This window comes from Caretta caretta, chromosome 1 (assembly GCF_965140235.1).
Source record: "Caretta caretta isolate rCarCar2 chromosome 1, rCarCar1.hap1, whole genome shotgun sequence".
Taxonomy (NCBI): domain Eukaryota; kingdom Metazoa; phylum Chordata; order Testudines; family Cheloniidae; genus Caretta; species Caretta caretta.
In genome coordinates this window covers 69,053,844-69,073,678 of record NC_134206.1, presented here as the reverse complement: position 1 = coordinate 69,073,678, position 19,835 = coordinate 69,053,844, and the positions used below count along the sequence as shown (strand labels likewise).

The window sequence follows — 19,835 nt, the reverse complement described above, 5'->3', positions numbered from 1 at the left end:
ATTAATGAGCCCCATGAGAGCTGTTTAGAGTATCTTGGGGAGTCCCACAGAAATGATATGTGCAGGATCTGCAAAAACATTTTCCCTCCAACTCAGAAGAAGCAGGATATCTGCCTGAGGGCTCTCCTCATGGAGGCTGCGCTTTGTCCTACCTCAGAGCCTTCTCTATTGGACTCCATGCCCGGCACCTTGGAATCCATCTGGCACCATTCCCCCACGCCGGTGTCTACTAAGCTGTTGAAGTTGATGGAGGCCCCCCAGCACTCTGACTCCTGGGACAAGCAGAGGGTCCCAGCTCCTAGTAGGGTCATCTGTGCCCGATGTTCTGGTAGCCAAAGAGCAAGTAGGCCGACAAACACTGCAGATGCCAAGCCAGGTGATGGACCCAGCCTCACAAATGAGCAGCCCTCCGTGCCCCCCTCCCCCCAGATAACTTCAAGGAGAACCAGGTCCTGCTCAAAAGGGTGGCTGCCAACCTGAACTTGGAGGTTAAGGAGCGAGCGGAGGAGTCTGATGACCTCTTGAACGTCATACCTTCTTTCACTCCAGCCTGAGTTGTGTTTCCTGTCCACCCATGGGTCCTTAAAATTGCCAAGTCTGTGTGGAAGACCCCCTCTTCCATTCTGCCTACCTCCAAGAAGGCGGAAGAGAAGTACTATGTCCCCGCGAAGTGATTTGAGTACCTGTCACTCACCCTACAGTGGGACCCCTGGTCATGTCCGCTGACAATGAAAGGGCCAGGCGAGTGGCACACCAAAAAACAGACGCAAAGAGGCTGGACTTTCTGGCAGGAAAAGTTATTCGACAGCCAGCCTGCAATTTCAGGTGTCTAACGATCAGGCCCTGGTAGGCAGGTACAATTTCAACCTGTGGGACTCCATCAGCAAGTTCAAGGAGGGCCTTCCACAGGACTGAGTCTAGGAATTCGCTGCCTTGGTGGAAAAGAGCAAACTAGTGGCAAGAGGCACCCTCCAGTCTTCGACAGAGACTTTAGAAAGCCAGATAGTTGCCGTACTGAGTGTGTTTTGAGAATGTGTATGTTCAATTTAGTTACATCCACACTTCTCAGGGAAGTTTTTACTCATCACTAATCCACAAATTTAAAGGATTTCAAACAATTGCTGAATAACCTAACAAGGCACATCTTTGAACAACTGGAGAAAGTTTCTTTGCAACTTGCCTCATAAAATAGCATTTTTTTGGTGGCTGTTACATGAACAGTTGAGGTTTAGGCCAGGTTAACTTAACCGAGAATTAGGCACATGTTTTTAACAGTGAGGGGATTAACCACTGGAACAAACTACCAAGGGAAGTGATAGATTCTCCATTTCTTCATGGCTTCAAGTCAAGATTGGATACTGTTCTGGAAGATACTAAATCTTTTGGCCCCAGTGGCTAGTTCAAAAATTGGGGTCTAGCACATTGTTCTAGTCAGAATAAATACATGGAGTAAGGTACCTTTATACATTTATACATGCTCTTCACCCACCCTTCCCCCTGCCCTGGGTCCTGGCCCCAGGGAGCACAGGGCTGCTCTGTCCCTTAGGGACCCTCCCGAGCTGAGCCACCTCTCTGGCAGGTTCGCTGAAGCCCTTGTAGTCAGGTTGCCTTGCCCTGGTGCACAATGCATCCTTAGGGCTTAACCCCTTCCTGTTCACGCTGTAGCTGGAGGACAGGAGGCAGCTGGGGTATGTCCGTGGCCAGCAGCAGCCTGGAGGTGTTAGCTGCCTTTCAACATTAGGTGGGTAGGAAGGGACAAGCTGCTTCCAGCCACATGGCGTGAGGGTGGGGTTAGGGGAGAAGAGATGAGCTCTGCAAAGACACGGGCCAGGTCATCCCTTTCCCTCCCCACTCCTCCCCTGTGGCTGGAAGCAGCTCCCATCCCTTCCCTCCCGCACAGTGCTGCTGCTAGCCACACCCTAGTATGAACCCTGGCAGAAATCTGGGCGGGGGCAGGTGCATGTGACCCTGCGTCCTTTCAAACCCCACACCTCTTCCCCCGTTTCACCTCTGGAAGATGCGGTGCCAGCAGAGGCAGGTCCGTGCCAGAGGCCCAGCCAGGCATGGAGAGTCGGTCGGTCACCCACCCTGTGTGAGAGGTGTACGGGAGTGTGTATGTGTGTGTGTCACCTCTCCCTGTGTGAACCATTAAGCCTTAAAGATAAGAAGGTAAATAAAAAGAATCCAACTACGCAATATTTCTTTTTAACAGGGGCTCGGTTTACTTGATGTTAATTTGAATGTTTGTACTGCATAGTTCTGATTGCCATTGAACTCGCTTCAATAAGAGTAATTTTACCAGACAATAGGGTGTTGTGCCGCAACGGTCTGCCTGCTCTCAAGTGGTTCTCTTTAGTCATGTTTGCGTCTGCCATAAAACCAACTGAGTAAATTCTTTACATCTCGGAGCATATACCCATGATCTCTTGAGACTGTACCAGAATACAGAAAAAAACACACTTTACCAAACATTCTGTAACTGGAACAGTGATCTCAGCTTGTCCATGTCCAACTTAAATCTCCAAAACACTTCCTTTTCATAAGGTGTGGGGACAAAGAGATTGTGGGGAAGAGAAACTACTTTCCACAATTGATCTCACTGTGTTCTGTTTATCTCAATTTTCCTAATTTATTATGGAACTTCTTTTATGGTATCTCATTTTACATGTTTGGTAAGCATGGGATTTCTAACTCAGTCGTGAATACTAAGAACATCTGTGGTGGAACTCAGTTCTTAATGAGTTAAAAGCATCTTTCAATGGGTCATTATCTTATAAATCATAGGAAACATAGCAATAACCAATATCCTTTATCAATCACAGAACATACTTGGTTTGTAAATACTCCTCATCTGTCACACCCTCTTGTTCTTTACAACACAACTGTGGTAACAGACATCCTTTGTTAGTCACCAGGAGTCTCTCTCAGGACAGGTGGACACATTTCCCACAGGTCAACAATGTTAGAGTAAAAGTGATACACATTCCTTCATTTGGTCACCCACTATGGTTCAACTAAGGACAAAACTTTTCATTTTGATTAGGTACAGAGCACTACCTTTGTAGATACAAAATATTTGGGTTTTTGACCACATTTTTTGTATAATACTTTTTAAAAAAGGTAGAGATTTTAATATTTACAATTGCTGGCAAAGCCTCTCTGCCCAAATAGTTCAAATTCCCGAGTGGCCTTGATTCTGCCTCTCTTTTCGGTGGAGTCTCCTACTTCATGAAGTAGGAAACTGTTTTTACTATCTTAACAGCCACCCTTCTTTTATGCCCATCAATTTCGGTGAGGTTTTACCCATCCGGTAACAAGATGTGTTAACCAAAAACAAGTTACAAGACTTAGTAGAGGGGTGCCTGGGTAAAATTCTATGATCTGTGATATACAGGAGGTCAATGTAGATGACCTAATGATTCCTTCTGGCCTTTGACTATAAATCTGTATGTAGAAATATTTATCAGCCAAGTGATCCTCTGTCTATACTTTATGACTCTTGAGTTGAAGGATGCATACTTCCATATTTCCATCCTTAAATGCTATGGGAAGCCTCTGATTTTCATAGCAAAAGACTGTCAATACCAGTTGAGTTCTACCCTTTGCATTCCTATCGCGCCAACGGTGTTTATCATGAGTTAATTTCAGTTCAAACTAATTGGAAGGATAAACAAAAATAAATCTGCAGCTAGGAGTCCTTGATTTCAAAAGGGAAACTTAAAAAAATTAGGGGAATTAAGGAAGTAGACTGGACTGAAGAATTCTAAGGTTTGAATGTGGAAAAGGCTTGGAATTATTTAAGTAAAAGCTGCAGAAACTGTTTGAAGTGTACATCCCAAGCAAGAGGAAAAATTTGTAGGGAAGAGTTGCAGATCAAACTGGATGAATAAGCATCTCAAACAGGTTATTAAGAGAAAGCAGAAAGCCTAGGAAAAAAATGGAGGAAGGGATGAATCAGTAAGGAAAGCTGCTACTTAGTGGTCTAGGAGTGTAGAGGAGTAAGTGAGAACTGCCAAAAACCAAGCAGAGCTAGAAATTCCAAAAGAAAATAAAATCAGTATTGATAATTGCTAAGTAATGCACATTGGAAAACATAATCCCAACTTTACTTATAAAATGATGGGAGTCTAAATTAGCTGTGAGTGCTCAAAAAAAGAGATCTTGGAGTCATTGTGGATAGTTCTCTGAAAATGTCCAGTCAATGTGCAGCAGCAGTCAAAAAAGCAAGCAGAATATTGGGAATCATTCAGAAAGGGATAGATAAGACAGAAAATATCATATTGCCTCTCTATAAATCCATGGTACGCCCACATCTCAAATACTGCGTGCAGATGTGGTCACCCCATCTCTAAAAAGATATATTAGACTTGGAAGAGGTTCAGAAAAGGGCAACAAAAATCATTGGGGTATGGAACGGCTTCCATATGAGGAGAGATTAATAAGACTGGGACTTTTCAGCTTGGATAAGAGATGACTAAGGGGGGGTTTACTGGGGGGATATAATAGAGGTCTATAAAATCATGACCGGTGTAGAGAAAGTTAATAAGGAAGTGTTATTTACTCCTTCTCATAACACAAGAAGTAGGGGATCACCAAATTAAATTAATAGGCAGCAGGTTTAAAATAAACAAAAGGAAGTATTTCTTCACACAACGCACAGTCTGTGGAACTCGTTGCCAAAGGAGGTTGTGCAGGCCAAGACTATAACAGGGTTCAAAAGAGAACTGGATAAGTTCATGGAGGATAGGTCCATTAATGGCTCTTAGCCAGGATGTGCAGGGATGGTGTCCTTAGCCTCTGTTTGCCAGAAGCTAGGCATAGGCGACAGGGGATGGATCAGTTGATGATTACCTGTTCTGTTCATTATCTCTCGAGCACCTGGTGCTGGCCACTGTCGGAAGTCAGGATACTGGGCTAGATGAACCTTTGGTCTGATCCAGTATGGCCGCTACTTATGTTCTTATGAATGCAGTAGGAGGAGAAAGGTGGGGTGGGCAAGTTTCAACAAAATAAAGATGTTTCTAGTGGAGATGAAAAGGAAAAAATTGTTTAACTCCAGTGTTCTGCTAGCAATGATATACAGATCGGAATGCTGGTCAGTGACAAAAGCGGAGGAAGAAAAATTCTCTGTCACCCAGAGAGCACTGGAAAGGCGAATGTGTAAAATATCGCTCCATGATCACATACCGAATGAGGAGATCAGAAGGCGTACAGAGGTGACTGATGTAGTGCAGGCTTCTAAATCTAATGCACAATTTGTCAGTGGAGTCTAATGTGGAGTCCTTTTACCATTGTGAAGGAACTGGGAGGCAATTGGGTGACTGCACTCTGTCTTTCCAATGGTTGCTGATGGCTAAAAAGAATCGGATATCACATGCATGAGGTGCGCACACATCTAGTGTGGGATCTGTGCAGACAAAACCTCTCAAACTACAGTTAAGACAAGAAACCATTCTTTTTCTGTAATGCATATGTACACGTACAAAGATTAATCACCTGATGACCTTCAGTGTGTGTGTGTGTACGTACAATACTCAAGGTCATCAAGAGATGATGAATTTGTAATTCATGAGGTGGAACTCGGTGAAGCTGAAAATTACTTTTTTCTAATATGAACTGCAGTTAAATGGAGTTTTTTAGCTTAGTACAAGTTTGTGCTTTTATTTTTTTTTATTGGAGTAATTTTGTATATCATCTCCATGTGTAGTACCTGATTGGATACATATTTTCAATACTTGCTGTAAAATGTGAATTCCTAAAGTCTGATTGTAATAACTGTTACTTTGTTGCAACATACTAATAGCTGGGACCATGGCAATTGTCAGGGTTGTCTTTCCATAATTGTGAAAACACAAAACAGGTACAGACTTCAAGCTTCCATTTGTTATTCTACTTGCTCTTAATAGTACATCTTAATAGCAATACTTTTGTAATCTACATAGAGGCTAAGGGACCTCTCACATAATAGTCTGTTTATATTAGAGCCAATTACTTCTATATTTCTTATCTAATATGTATGAATCAAGCTTTCATGTAGGTATACATGGTACAAAATATTTGGACCAAAGGTTTGGTTTAGTAAGGCTTTAGGAAGTTCAGATACTTTTAAAAACAGCGTTCTTGCAGTAACAAAAACTAAGGGAAGGTGCCTAGCTGATTTGGCTAGGTTAATATCTGTTGCTTACCAGACAGCAAAAGTCTGAATTATGCAGTAGTACTTCCAGTTGCTTGTATTTTTGATCCTCCTTGACAGTGTGTCCAGTCTTGAAGGCTCAGTCAAACCTGTGACTAAGACAAACTTCTGATTTATGGGATTGTTCAAACTGATTCTGCACTTCTACATCTACTCCTCCTATGTGCTGTCCAGTCTGAAGTGTTGGAAATGCCAAGTGTAGGGAAGACCACAAAACTGATAAGTGTTCCTTGCCCTGTCAAGTTGTGGGGTTAGCAGGTGGAAAAAGAAGGGTAAAGTGAAGTAATTGGTATGGTAGTGTGGGAAATTCTGGTGGTATTACTTGATAAGGAAGTAAGGTGTTGTAGTATGTTGTGGAGCTGAGGGAGGAGGAGAAGAAATGGAAAGAAACTCTTGAAACAATTCTTAACAAAACTAAACCATCTAGATGTTACTATTGACTTTCTTGTGTTTTAGTGAATGCTATCTTTTATGCAATAAGTACAAAGAAGAAATTTACCAAGTCGCTTACATAAACAATAGTTTAGTATTTTTAGAATGGCAACATTTCATACTGTGAAGTATCATGACAGGCTTAAATTGTGATTAGTGTAAAAAAAAATCAATGTTACTTTAAGGATTGAATAAAAAAAGTCAGCATCTTATTAGGAAGAGTTCTAGAACACCAAAATCATGCCCGTTATGAATTGTAATTTCCTTCATAAGAAGCAAAGAAGTCTATTTAAAAAAAACCCCCAGCTTTTTCAATAAGTTTTTGCAATGGTTAGTTTAATATTAACCTTTTTAATCCTCTTTTTTAATTTTTGTACATTGAAGTCATTCAGATATTAATTGTTCTTCCAAAGCCTTCATGGTATTAGTAAAGGGTATGTTTGAACTCGAAGACCAGAATGTTGATTTTTAATCTGAGTGACCCGTATTCAGGAATTGCATGTGTCTGAATATTGGGCTTTACTTTATTATGGCTGGTCTGAAGTCTATGGGAAAATAGATATCTAGGGAAAAGACCCCTTATACTGCAAAAGTACGGTATAAACAAAACTGGGTGATTTATAAGCAGTACCTAATATTTTTCATAAGCGATACCTAATATTTATTTATGTTCTTCGATAAGAGGTACTTGTTCAGAACTTTTTGTAATGGGTAAAATAAGAATCCTTTGAAAGATGTTTGCTAACTCAGTAAAAACTGCTGGCTGTCACAATTGTCACTAATGGTAACTGGAGTAGAATTCCCCTTAGTTTATCATTCATGTAACCCTAAGGATGCCATAAAAGAAATTCCAAAACTTACCAATTGCCTGGCTAGTTACTTGCTCCTATTTAGAGCTCTGAGCAGCTGTGAAACTGCCAAGACCTACATACATTTCATTTGACTGGTGCTTGTTCTGCTATAATAGATAAAGGCATTGGATATTCAGGGGAGGGGAACCTTACAGCGACACTTGCCCTCTTGAAGCAACCAGGAGGCTGCTGGAGAAAATGGATAGTAGCAGAGACCTCCCATGTATCCGATGGGTGAAGGGACAAGTACTTTTTTCTGTAGCAGCAGCATCTGAGCAGCCTTAAATTATAATCTGGCAGCCCCTAACCAGAGGCTGATATGGAGGAGTGACCTCCTGTTGGAGTGCAGGGCCAGTGGCCTGGTAAGAATCTTAGCAGTCTCCTTCCCAGTGGGGACTGGTGGTGGTGATGAGCTTTCATCTAGTGCTTTGACTTTGCATGGATACACGCTCATTTTCTATCAGTTACTAGATAGTAGATTTTAAACTCAAGGTTACTCTTGGGAAGAGTGAACTTTATATTTTTTACTGGAATATATTGCTGAGATTTGGTCAAATAATATTTGGGCATCCAAAATTAAAGATCTGTGTTGTAAATAAATCTCTGAATTGATGTGCCTTATTCCCTTTGTCTTGGGTAATAAAAACCAAAAAAGATACCTATCGATGCCAACTTTTAAAGTAGACATTGTATTGGAGCAGCTGACTTTTTTTTAAATGTCTGAAGATGAGTAGAATAGGTCTCTCATCATAAAAATGTTAAAATCAAATTGTAAATGCGAGCTGTTGGTCAAACATGTCAGACAATTAGCTTTTTAAATAAATAATTTTCACTTATACTTTTCTGTGGTTGAATATAATACGAATGACAGCTGGTGATACACGTTCACTGTTTTTTTGTTTGCAGTTGGATAGATTTGCCAGCATAAGGATTCCAGGCAGTAGAAAAGAAAGACCTCCTTTATTGCAGCTGAAACAATCGCATTCCTCTACTGATTGGTCATCGCCTCCTGCAGATGTGGTTGAGTTCATCCCCAAACCCTTGTCAGAGCGAGAAATTCTAGCACTTTTTGAAAAAATGATGGTAAGAATCCCATCTCACTGTTTCATACTTAGTGGTAAATTTTAGATGTTTCTAATTTAGATAATTATGCCATGACTGATGTGTGTTCACTTGAAGCTCATTGTCAATGTGTGAATGAGTCTTTTTTTGTCCCTAATTGAATGAAGAGTATGTATCAAGATGTGAAGGGAAACAGGGAATCATCATCAATTGGTGATGTTTCTTGTGGGATCTTAGCCCCGTGTTCTTTTTTTAATCTGTGACCTGGAAGAAGGCACACAATCATAATTTACCAATTTTCAGATGAGACAGTTTTTGGGAATAGTAAATAATGAAAACTACAGCTCACTTTTGTAATACAATCTGGATTGCTTGTAAACCAGGTACAAGCAAACAGTACCCTTATTTGGCTTTCAGTACTTCTGAATGCATCCTATCCCAGGATCCTTGGTGATAGCTGCTGTTCGAATGATCTAGATAGTAAGGGCTACCAAAATGAACGCCACAAGTTGAAAGGACCATCTATTGGGAGGAAAAAACTTATTCTTTAGCTAGCTTGGAAATGTTTACTGCTAATTGCCAGGTTCTTTTTAATTAAATATAGTTATTTAAAAGGGATTATGTATCAAGTTGTATAGAAAAGCTTTCTCAGGATATCGGGGAGAAACTGAGGTCCATTTATAACAGAAAGGTCAGTTTGTGGCTCATACTTCTTTGAAGGTTGTGTTAGATGCTTTAGACACTGCAAAGACCTCTAGGGTCACAGGTGTTGCCATGAGCAAGGCTTCTTGGTTACAGTCTTCATGGATACTGGAAGAAGAAGAGATCACAACTGTGGGCCTCTTATTTGAAGGCTGTGACTTGTTTAATTCCAATACAGATCAAGACCATCATTCCATAAAATTTGTGAGCCAGTTTTTGATCTGTGGGGTGCTACATGCCACAGGTATCAAGGAGAAAACAAACCAGACCTCAGACTTTATTGAGAGAGATGCTCCCTTCCTATTACTACTCTCAGCACAGGCCTTCTGAACAACAAAGAGAAAAGAGGTTCTAGCAAAGGAGGCCAAAGAATTTTGGTTGGGGGGGACTCTATCCTGGGAAGTAGAGACTCTATAGAAGACTTTGTTGTCATGATGCATGATGAGCTGTGACCAAAGGGGCTAGTGTGGTCCTCTGATGTATAAACAGGGGAAGATTGAATGGAAGTAGAAAGGCTATGTTACCTCTATATTTGACTCGGGTCTAACCACTGCTGGAATACCATGTACAGTTCTGGTGTCCGCAATTCAGGAGCAAGAAGAATGATTAAAGGATTGTAAAACATGCCTTACAGTGATAGATTAAAGGAGTTCAATCTATTAAGTTTTATAAATGGAAGGTTAGTAGACTTGATAGATCTGTAAGTGGCTTTCTGTAAGTTTGCTGTAGGGTAAATAAGCATTCTCTTGAAATTTACCTAGCTTTCTAAAAAAAGGAATAAAAGTAAAGTTCAAGCCAATTCTGTTACGTGTAACACTACTGCTCTCCATCATGTGGTGTTGGGGCCTGAACCTTCAGCATTGCACAGATCCTTCTGCCACTTGAGCTACAGGATTAACATCAGTTTGTAGTAGGTGGATTATAGAAGTGTAGGACTGGAAGGGACCTCAATAGGTCATGTAGTCAAGTCCCCTGCACTCAAGTCAGGATTCAGTAATAACTAGACCATTCCTGACGGGGTGTTTGTCTAACCTGTTCTTAAAAACCTCCAATGATGGAGATTCTACAGCCTTCCTAGGCGATCTGTTCCAGTGCTTAACCAACCTGACAGTTAGGAAGTTTTTCCTAATATTCAACCTAAACCTGCCCTTCTGGAGTATAAGCCCATTGGTTCTTGTCCTATTCTCAGAGGTTAAGGAGAACAATTTATCACCACCCTCATTGTGACATCAACTTTCAAGTACATAAAAGATTATCATGTCCCCCCCCCCCCTTAATCTTTCTCCAGACTAAACAAACTCCATTTTTTCAATTTTCCCTGATAGATCATGTTTTCAAGACCTGTAGTCATTTTTTCTTGCTTCCCTCTAGATTTTTTACAGTTTGTCCACATCTTTCCTGAAATGTGGCACCCAGAACTGGACACAATACTCCAGCGAGGCCTTATCAGCATGGAGTAGAGTGGAAGAATTACTACTTGTGTCTGGCCTACAACATTCCTGCTAATATTTTCAGAATGAAGTTCACTTTTTTGCAACAGTGTTCTACTGTTGACTCTTATTTAGCTTGTGGTCCACTATAACCCTCGGATCTCTTTCTGTAATACTCCCTCACAGGCAGTCATTCCCCATTTTATATGTGTGAAACTGATTGTTCCTTCCTAAGTGGACTATTTTTGCATTTGTCTGTACTGAATTTCATCCTATTTCCTTCAGACCATGTATCCAGTTTGTCCAGATCATTTTGAGTTTTAATCATATCCTCCAAAGCACTTGCAGCCCCTCCTAGGTTGGTATCATTGGCAAACTTTATGCCATTATCTAAATCTAAATCATTACGGTACTGGACCCAGGACCGATCCCTATGGGACCACAATCAATATGTGCTTTCAACTTGATTTTGAACCATTGGAATAGTTTTCCAACCAGGTATGCACCCACCTTATAGAGCCTAGATGGAGCTACTATTTCCCTAATTTGTTTATGAGAAGGACATGTGACACCATATCAAAAGTCTTACTAAAGTAGAGATATATCACATCTACCACTTCCCCCCATCCACAGTGCTGATTATCCCATCAAAGAAAGCTATTTGTTTGGTTTGACATGATTTGTTCTTGAAAAATCCACGATGATTGTTACTTATCGCCTTATTGTTCTAGGTGTTTGCAAATCGATTGCTTGATTATTTGCTCCATTATTTGCTCCATTATTTTTCCGGATACAGAACTTAAGCTGACTGATCTGTAATTCCCCGTATTGTCCTTCTTCCCTTTTTTAATAGATTGGCACTGTATTTGCCTTCTTTCATTTTCTGTGAGTTTTCAAAGATAATCACTAATGGCTCAGATATCTCCTCAGTCATCTCCTTTAGTATGCTAGGATGTACTTCATCAGGCCCTGGTGTCTTGAAGACATCTGTCTAATTTTTAACTTGTTGTTAATGTAGTTTAGAGTCAGATCCTACCTCGTTTTCACTGGCGTTAACAATGTTAGACGTCCAATTGCTACTAACGCTTTTGATGAAAACTGAATCAAAGTCATTCAACACTTGCCATTTCCACATTTTATGTTGTCTTTCCCCCATTAATGACTAAGGGGCCTACGCTATTCTTCATCTTCCTTTTGCTTGCAATGTATTTTGTAGAATGTTTTCTTGTTACTCTTTGTCTCTAGCTAGTTTAATCTCATTTTATGTCTTGGCTTGTGGTGTTTGTTTTCTAATTTGACCTAGTTTCCACATTTTGTAGGACTCTCTTGAGTTTCAGATCATTGAAGATCTCCTGGTTAAGCCAGGGCGGTCTCTTGCCATACTTCGAATGTTTACTATGTGTTGGGATAGTTGGGTCTTTTGCCCTTATTAATAGCTCTTCAGAAAAACTGCTTACTCTCTCGAGCTTTTTTCCCCCTTTGGACTAGGTTCCTATGGGATCTTACCTATCAACTCCCAAAGTTTTCTAAAGTCTGCCTTCTTGAAACCCATTATCTTTATTGTGCTGTTTTCCCTCCTACCATTCCTTAGAATCATGAACTCAATTATTTCATGATCACTTCCACCCAAGCTGTCTTCTACTTTCAAATTCTCAACCAGTTCCTCTGTATTTGTCAAAATTAAATCTAGAACAGTTTTTCTTCACTAATTACTTTCTCCACCTTCTGAAATAAAAAATTGTCTCCAAAGCATTGAATAATCTGTGCCCTGCTGTATTTTTCCCACAGATGTCTGAATAGTTGAAGTCACCCATCACCACTAAATTGTGTGTTTTGGATGATTTTGTTGCTTTTTAAAAAACAAACAAAAACCTCTTATCCACCCCCTCCTTTTTTTCCCCCCCTGTTTAGATAGTCTGTAGTAAACCCATACCATAACATCACCCTTGTTTTTTACCCTTTTATCGTTGCCCAGCTATTTTCAATGAGTCTGTGTCCTATTTCCATCTCAACCTCAGTGTAAGTGTTTACATTTTTGGTATATGAGGGAGTACCTCCTCCCTTTTTTCCCTGCTTGTCCTTCCTGAGCAAGCAGTATGCTTCTGTACCAATATTTCAGTCGTGTTAATCCACCAAGTTTCTGTGGTGACAGCTGTCATTTCTAGTTCTTCCTGTTTATTCCCTATACTTCGTGCATTAGTATATAGACATCTAAGATACTGATTTGATTTCCGCTCTGTTCTCTCATCTCTGCCTTGTCCATACTATGATTGCCAATGCTCCCCCCAGATTCTGACCCTTCTCCCAGGTCTCCATGTTTTTGACTTATATGTGGGCTTTTGTTTCCTGACCTTGTTGAGCCTAGTTTAAAGCCCTCCTCACTAGATTAGCTAGTCCGATCCAGATTTTCTTTCTCAATAGGTGGATCCCATCTCTGCTCAGCTCTTCTGGAACAGCATCCCATGGTCAAAGAAATAGAAGCGCTGTTATCCAGCCCTTAGAGGATGCTTAACACAAGAACAGTAGGTTTTTCCTATGCATTAGTAGCCCCATTTCACAGGCAGCATAGTCAAGGACAAAAAGTTGTCTGATTCTTTGAGAGGCAGTGTCTCAAAGGGGATGTAATTTGGGATTGCCATATTGGAGAGTTGGGTTCTAGTCTCTGTGTGTAACCTCCCAGTGAAATTCTTGCTGATCTTAAACACAAAGAAGCTTACAAGAAGTGGAAGACGGGACAAATGACCAGAGAGGAGTATGAAAATATTGCTCAGGCATGCAGGAGTGAAATAAGGAAGGCCAAATCACACCTGGAGTTGCAGCTAGCAAGAGATGTTAAGAGTAACAAGAAGGGTTTCTTCAGGTCTGTTAGCAACAAGAAGAAAGTCAAGGAAAGCGTGGGCCCCTCACTGAATGAGGGAGGTAACCTAGTGATGGAGGATGTGGAAAAAGCTAATGTACTCAATGCTTTTTTTGCCTCTGTCTTCACGAACAAGGTCAGCTCCCAGACTGCTGCACTGGGCAGCACAGCATGGGAAGGAGGTGCCCAGCCCTCTGTGGCGAAAGAAGTGTTTCAGGACTATTTAGAAAAGCTGGAAGAGCACAAATCCATGGGTCCGGATGCGTTGCATATGAGGGTGCTAAAGGAGTTGGTGGATGGGATTGCAAAGCCATTGACCATTATCTTTGAAAACTCATGGCGATCGGGAGAAGTCCTGGAAGACTGGAAAAAGGCTAATGTGGTGCCCATCTTTAAAAAAGGGAAGGAGGGAGGATCCGGGGAACTACAGGCCAGTCAGCCTTACCTCAGTCCCTGGAAAAATCTTGGAGCAGGTCCTCAAGGAATCAATTCTGAAGCACTTAGAGGAGAGGAAAGTGATCAGGAACAGTCAGCATGGATTCACCAAGGGCAAGTCATGCCTGACTAACCTAATTGCCTTGTATGATGAGATAATTGGCTCTGTGGATGAAGGGAAAGCAGTGGACGTGTTGTTCCTTGTCTTTAGCAAAGCTTTTGACACGGTCTCCCACAGTATTCTTGCCAGCAAGTTAAAGAAGTGTGGGCTGGATGAATGGACTATAAGGTGGAGAGAAAGCTGGCTAGATTGTTGAGCTCAACGGGTAGTGATCAATGGCTCCATGTCTAGTTGGCAGCCAGTATCAAGCGGAATGTCCCGAAGGGTCGGTCCTGGGGCCAGTTTGTTCAATATCTTCATTAATGATCTGAAGGATGGCGTGGACTGCACTCTCAGCAAGTTTGCAGATGACACTAAACTGGGAGGAGTGGTAGATACATTGGAGGGTAGGGATAGGATACAGAGGGCCTGAGACAAATTAGAGGATTGGGCCAAAAGAAATCTGATGAGGTTCAACAAGGACAAGTGCAGAGTCTTGCACTTAGGACAGAAGAATCCCATGCACTGATACAGACTAGGGACCGAATTGCTAGGCAGTAGTTCTGCAGAAAAGGACCTAGGGGTTACAGTGGATGAGAAGCTGGATATGAGTCAACAGTGTGCCCTTGTTGCCAAGAAGGCCAATGGCATTTTGGGTTGTATAAGTAGGGGCATTGCCAGCAGATTGAGGGACGTGATCGTTCCCCTCTCTTCGGCATTAGTGAGGCCTCATCTGGAGTACTTTGTCCAGTTTTGGGCCCCACACTACAAGAAGGATGTGGAAAAATTGGAAAGAGTCCAGCGAAGGGCAACAAAAATGATTAGGGGACTGGAACACATGAGTTATGAGGAGAGGCTGAGGGAACTGGGATTGTTTAGTCTGCGGAAGAGAAGAATGAGGGGGGATTTGATAGCTGCTTTCAACTACCTGAAAGGGGTTCTAAAGAGGATAGATCTAGACTATTCTCAATGGTAGCAGATGAAAGAACGAGGAGTAATGGTCTCAGTTGTAGTGGGGGAGGTTTAGGTTGGATATTAGGAAAAACTTTTTCACTAGAAGTGTGAAACACTGGAATGCGTTACCTAGGGGAGTGTTGGAATCTCCTTCCTTGGACGTTTTCAAGGTCAGGCTTGACAAAGCCCTGTCTGGGATGATTTAGTTGGGGATTGGTCCTGCTTTGAGCAGGGGGTTGGACTAGATGATCTCCTGAGGTCCCTTGCAACCCTGATACTCTATGATTCTATGACAGGGCCGTCCCTACCTGTACGCAAAGTACGCAGCTGTGTAGGGTACCAGGAAACTTGGGGCAGCAAATATCCTGGTTCCCTGCTCAGCTGTGTGCTGCTCCAGCCCCTGCCCTGCCTATTCTCCATTGGCCCTGCCCCAGCCCCGCCCACACTTCCCGGAGGACTGCAGCAGGGCCAGACCTGCACTCTCTGGCAGTGAGAAGTGCAGCAACCTGGCCCCACTGCGCTGCTGAGGGGAAGTTCCCCCTCCCACTGCCCCCAAGCCAGCTCCAGCGCCATGGAGGCCTGGGTCCCACACCCTTCCCCTCATGGGGGGGGCTACTTAGGGCCCCAGAATAGCTAGGAACGGCCCTGCAGTGGGACCTGAGGCTTTGCTTGATAAGAGTTGCAATTGGTACAGAATTACTTAGTCAGCTTAGTTCTCAGTGCCCTGGCTTTGAGAGTAGATAAGTATCAGGTCAGGATAAGATATCGTAGACAAATATGACTGTTTCATGTCTAAGATCTTTTTATGGATCAGCTCTATTTGGGATATCATGATAGTGGCGTTTTGAGCATAATAAAAGGATAGAATTCTCCTTTTCTAAGAACAGCTGGATACTTCTAAAGTATCCTCAAGAGACCATCCTTTTTTTTGTTTTGTTTTGTTTTTGTTTAAATGGGCAAAAGTGGGCCTGCAAAGACTAGGGCAATTCCAGAAGAGCAAATAGGGAACAAATTTTAGAAAGAAGGTTTAGTATGTAGATTACAGTAACTTTCGTTATATAAAACTAAAACCTATTTCAACCACTAAGAGATGGTGGGCTCACTGAATTTTATAAGCAAGAAAGGTAAATCTAATTACATAAATGGGAAAAAGCTCTATATAAGGCCCTTTGAGTACTTGATCCCTGTTTTGGCTTGGAGTAAATTTTCCCTTGTGGGTCTGAGGACAGAATAGGCCCACTGGTCCTGCATGTTGTAAGAGTGTGACTGGAGAAGGATGGGCTCCGCCAGGTTAGAAATTTGCCCAAGAAATACCATATAATGAGCAAGTCAACGATGTCCATAGCGAATTAATCACAGCCCAGGTTAATAATGACCGCACCATCCATCTCCCACCAGGGCAGACGTGACAAGTATTCTACTGGTGTAACCCCAACAAAGAGGATCCGTGGAAGAGATAACATCACCATAGCCACATGGAATGTAAGGGCACTGAGACAAATAAGAAGGTCAAAAGAACTTGCGTACGGAATGGAATGATACACTTGGTATCTCCTAGGAATCTCTGAGATCAGATGGAAGAACTTTGTTGAGATCTTTTGGAAGAAGCCATGTGCTCTATTACAGGGTAGAGGAAAAACATCAACGGCATAGGATTACTTGTGCATAAAGATGTCAAGAATTGAATATTAGGATGCTGCCCAATGTCTAGGAGGCTTATTTCCATCTGTCTAAAGGCAGTACCATTTAATATCACAGGGGTACAAGTCTACATCCCTACAAAAGACTATGACGAGTAAATTGAAGGTTTTTACAATCAGCTCCAAGACATTGATAAGGTACACAAGAAAGATATCCTGATTATACAAGGAGATTGGAATGCTGAAGTGGGTACTGATGCACAGGCAGTTTGGTGAGATTATTGTGGCCCTGTCTGAAATGTGGTAACCAATGAGAGAAGATTGAGACTTGTGGGGTTTGCCAGCTATAACAATCTGGTTCTTGCAAACACATTAGGAGCATATAAAGCATCCAGACGATCAACATGGCATGCACCTAATGGTCTATATAACAGCCAGATCGACTACATCATGGTGCAAAACAGATTTCATTCTGGGATTAGCAGAGCTAAAACAAGGAGATTCCCTGGTGCTGATATTGGATGTGATCATGACCTTTTGATGCTAAATTTTTGGCTGCAGCTAAGGAAAATCATCAGGTCAAAGTTCACCAGAACCGTTTGACTCTGAAAGACTCAGAGACTGAAACATTGAAGAGTCATTCCAAGCAATGATGGGCGGAAAATGTGCTCCGCTGCTTGCTCTAGAGGAAGACCTAGAAACAATGACCAACAATTTTAATGCTTCAATGAATGAGGCAGCAATGGACATCCTTGGGAAACATTGTAAGAAGACAAAACCATGGGTCACAAGTGTGTGATATTAGAAGAGAGCTTAAGAGAGACAAGAACAGCACTGATAGAGCTGATAAATACAGAGCAATTGGCAGAAAGATCAAGAAAGGAATGAAGGTGGCCAAAGAGATATGGATTGAAAAACAATGCTCTAAAATTGAAGAGTGTATTAATAATAAAAATAGCCAACAAGCCTTCCAGGTTCGGAAAAATGGACCAAAGCTAACGCAATTCAAGACAAAGAAAGGAACAGTCTTAAGAAAGGGTCATCATCAATAGGTGGACAAACTACTGGTCTGATCTATACAACCACCAGACACATGGAGATCCGAGTGTCTTAAACAGCCCAGATTCAACAGAGGAGGATGACTTTCCAATACTGCGTGAAGAAGTGGACACAGCTGTGAAATACTCAGAAACAGAAAGGCTACAGGTATTAACATCCCAGCTGAATTGATGAAATTCGGAGAAGAAATAGTAATAGATGTACTCAAAAAGATCTGGCAGATGGGTGAGTAGCCCTCCATGTAAGCACAGTCAGTAATCATCACTCTGCCAAAGAACGGCAACCTGCAATTGTATCAAAAATACCAGACCATAAGCTTAATCAGCCATCCTAGCAAAGTGATGTTGAGTCATATTGAACAGATTGAAGCCACAAACGGAGAATATCATTGCTGAAGAACAAGCTGGTTTTTGTGCTGGAAGAAGTACCGCAGAACAGATTTTCAACCTTCGTGTTCTATGTGAGAAGTACTTACAACACCAGCAGGACATCTACCACGTCTTTGTTGACTTCAGGAAGGCGTTTGACAGAATATGGCACAAAGCTCTCTGGGCAACCTTGAAGAAGTACAGTGTTGGTTGTAAGCTTATTCTTACCATTAAACAACTGTGTGCCAAGGCCAGCAGTGCAGTTCTTGTCAATGGCGCAACAGGAGAATGGTTTCGCACCACTGTTGGAGTCCGACAAGGCTGCCTTCTTTCGCCCACACTGTTGAACATTTACTTGGAGTGCTTAGTGACCGATGCCCTAGAAGATCATGTGCACAGTCAGCATTGTGGGGTGAACAATCTCAAATCTTTGGTTCGCTGACAACATTGATGGCCTGGCAGGCAGCAAAGATGAACTTGCCGACCGTGTGAAATGTTCAGATGAAACCTCCACAAAATATGACATGGAAATCAGTGCAGAGAAAACCAAGCTGATGACAAACAAATGTGATGGGATCAGCTCACATATTACTGTCTGTGGACAAGAGCTGGAGACAGTAGAACAGTTGAAGTATTTGGGGGCAATCATCACTGATGAAGAATCCAAGGCAGAAATTTGGGCAAGAACTGCGCAAGCAACAGTGGCAAAGCTAAAGCCAATTTGGAAGAATAAAAACATCTCTCTGGAATCCAAACCGAAACTCCTGCATGCACTGGGTATCTCCATTTTTCTCTATGCGTGCGAGACAAGGACCCTTATGGCAGAACTTCAACGGAAAATACAGGTAGCACAGATAAGATGCTTCCGTAAAATCCTGGGCATCTCCTACTTCGACCACCTCACTAATGAAGGGGTCCGCAACCTCATCACCCAATGTGCTGGGTCATATGATGACTGTGAAGAAGCACAAGCTGAAGTGGTACGGCCATGTAAGAAGATCATCTGGCCTATCCAAGATCCTCCTCCAAGGGACAGTACAAGAGCAGAAAAGAAGAGGTAGACAGAAGAAGAGATGGATTGACAATGTAAGAGTGGACAGGAATGGACTTCACGGAGACTCAAGCACTGACAGACAATCATCAGGGGTGGAGACAATTGGTTGGTTGCTCATCAATGATGGTGCCCCAATGACCAATGCAGTTATGGAAGTGGTGGTGATGGTGATTGAAGAAATTTTCAACATATGTAACATGAAAAGAAAATGGTGTCTCTCCCCACCCCCAAAATAACAAACCCTGTTTAAATGGCTCCTGATACCATTTCCTTTAAATAATATCTTTTAGAGTCTGGAAAGTGTGTGGAATGAGAAGCAACTTTAACTATGTTATGTTCTGCATGGGAATATGGCTAAATATTTTAAACCTCAGTGGTAGGACAAAAATGAGATTACAAATAGATCCTTTGGTACTGCTTTTGGGTCTCTCAAAAAAGACCCCATTCACTGAACCAGACTGTTAGATCCTTGGGGTGTGATATGGTTATATACTTGGCACAATTCACTGACTAAAAATAATGAAAACCAAATACTTACTTCCTGCCATATCACAAAATAGTAGCTCTCCTTGCACCTCTCCTTCCCTAAAAGCCGAGGAGAACAGAGTTGTTCGCAGCATGTCTTGAAGGACCAACAGAGATGTGTATGTATTATTTCTGACTAGGCTGAGTCAACAGCTGCCCCATCTTCAAAATTT

The 19,835-nt window shown here is 42.0% G+C and overlaps 1 protein-coding gene across 5 annotated transcripts in view; it reads left to right on the top strand.

Annotated features, from left to right (window-relative positions):
- DIAPH3 (diaphanous related formin 3) overlaps window positions 1-19,835 on the top strand; it is a 530,405-nt gene that overhangs the window by 27,304 nt on the left and 483,266 nt on the right. For all 5 annotated transcript variants that reach the window (XM_075128866.1, XM_048851760.2, XM_075128870.1 and 2 more), the window contains one exon: window positions 8,383-8,559. In XM_075128866.1, coding sequence (XP_074984967.1) covers window positions 8,383-8,559 — 177 coding nt within the window. The remainder of the gene's footprint in view (window positions 1-8,382; window positions 8,560-19,835) is intronic.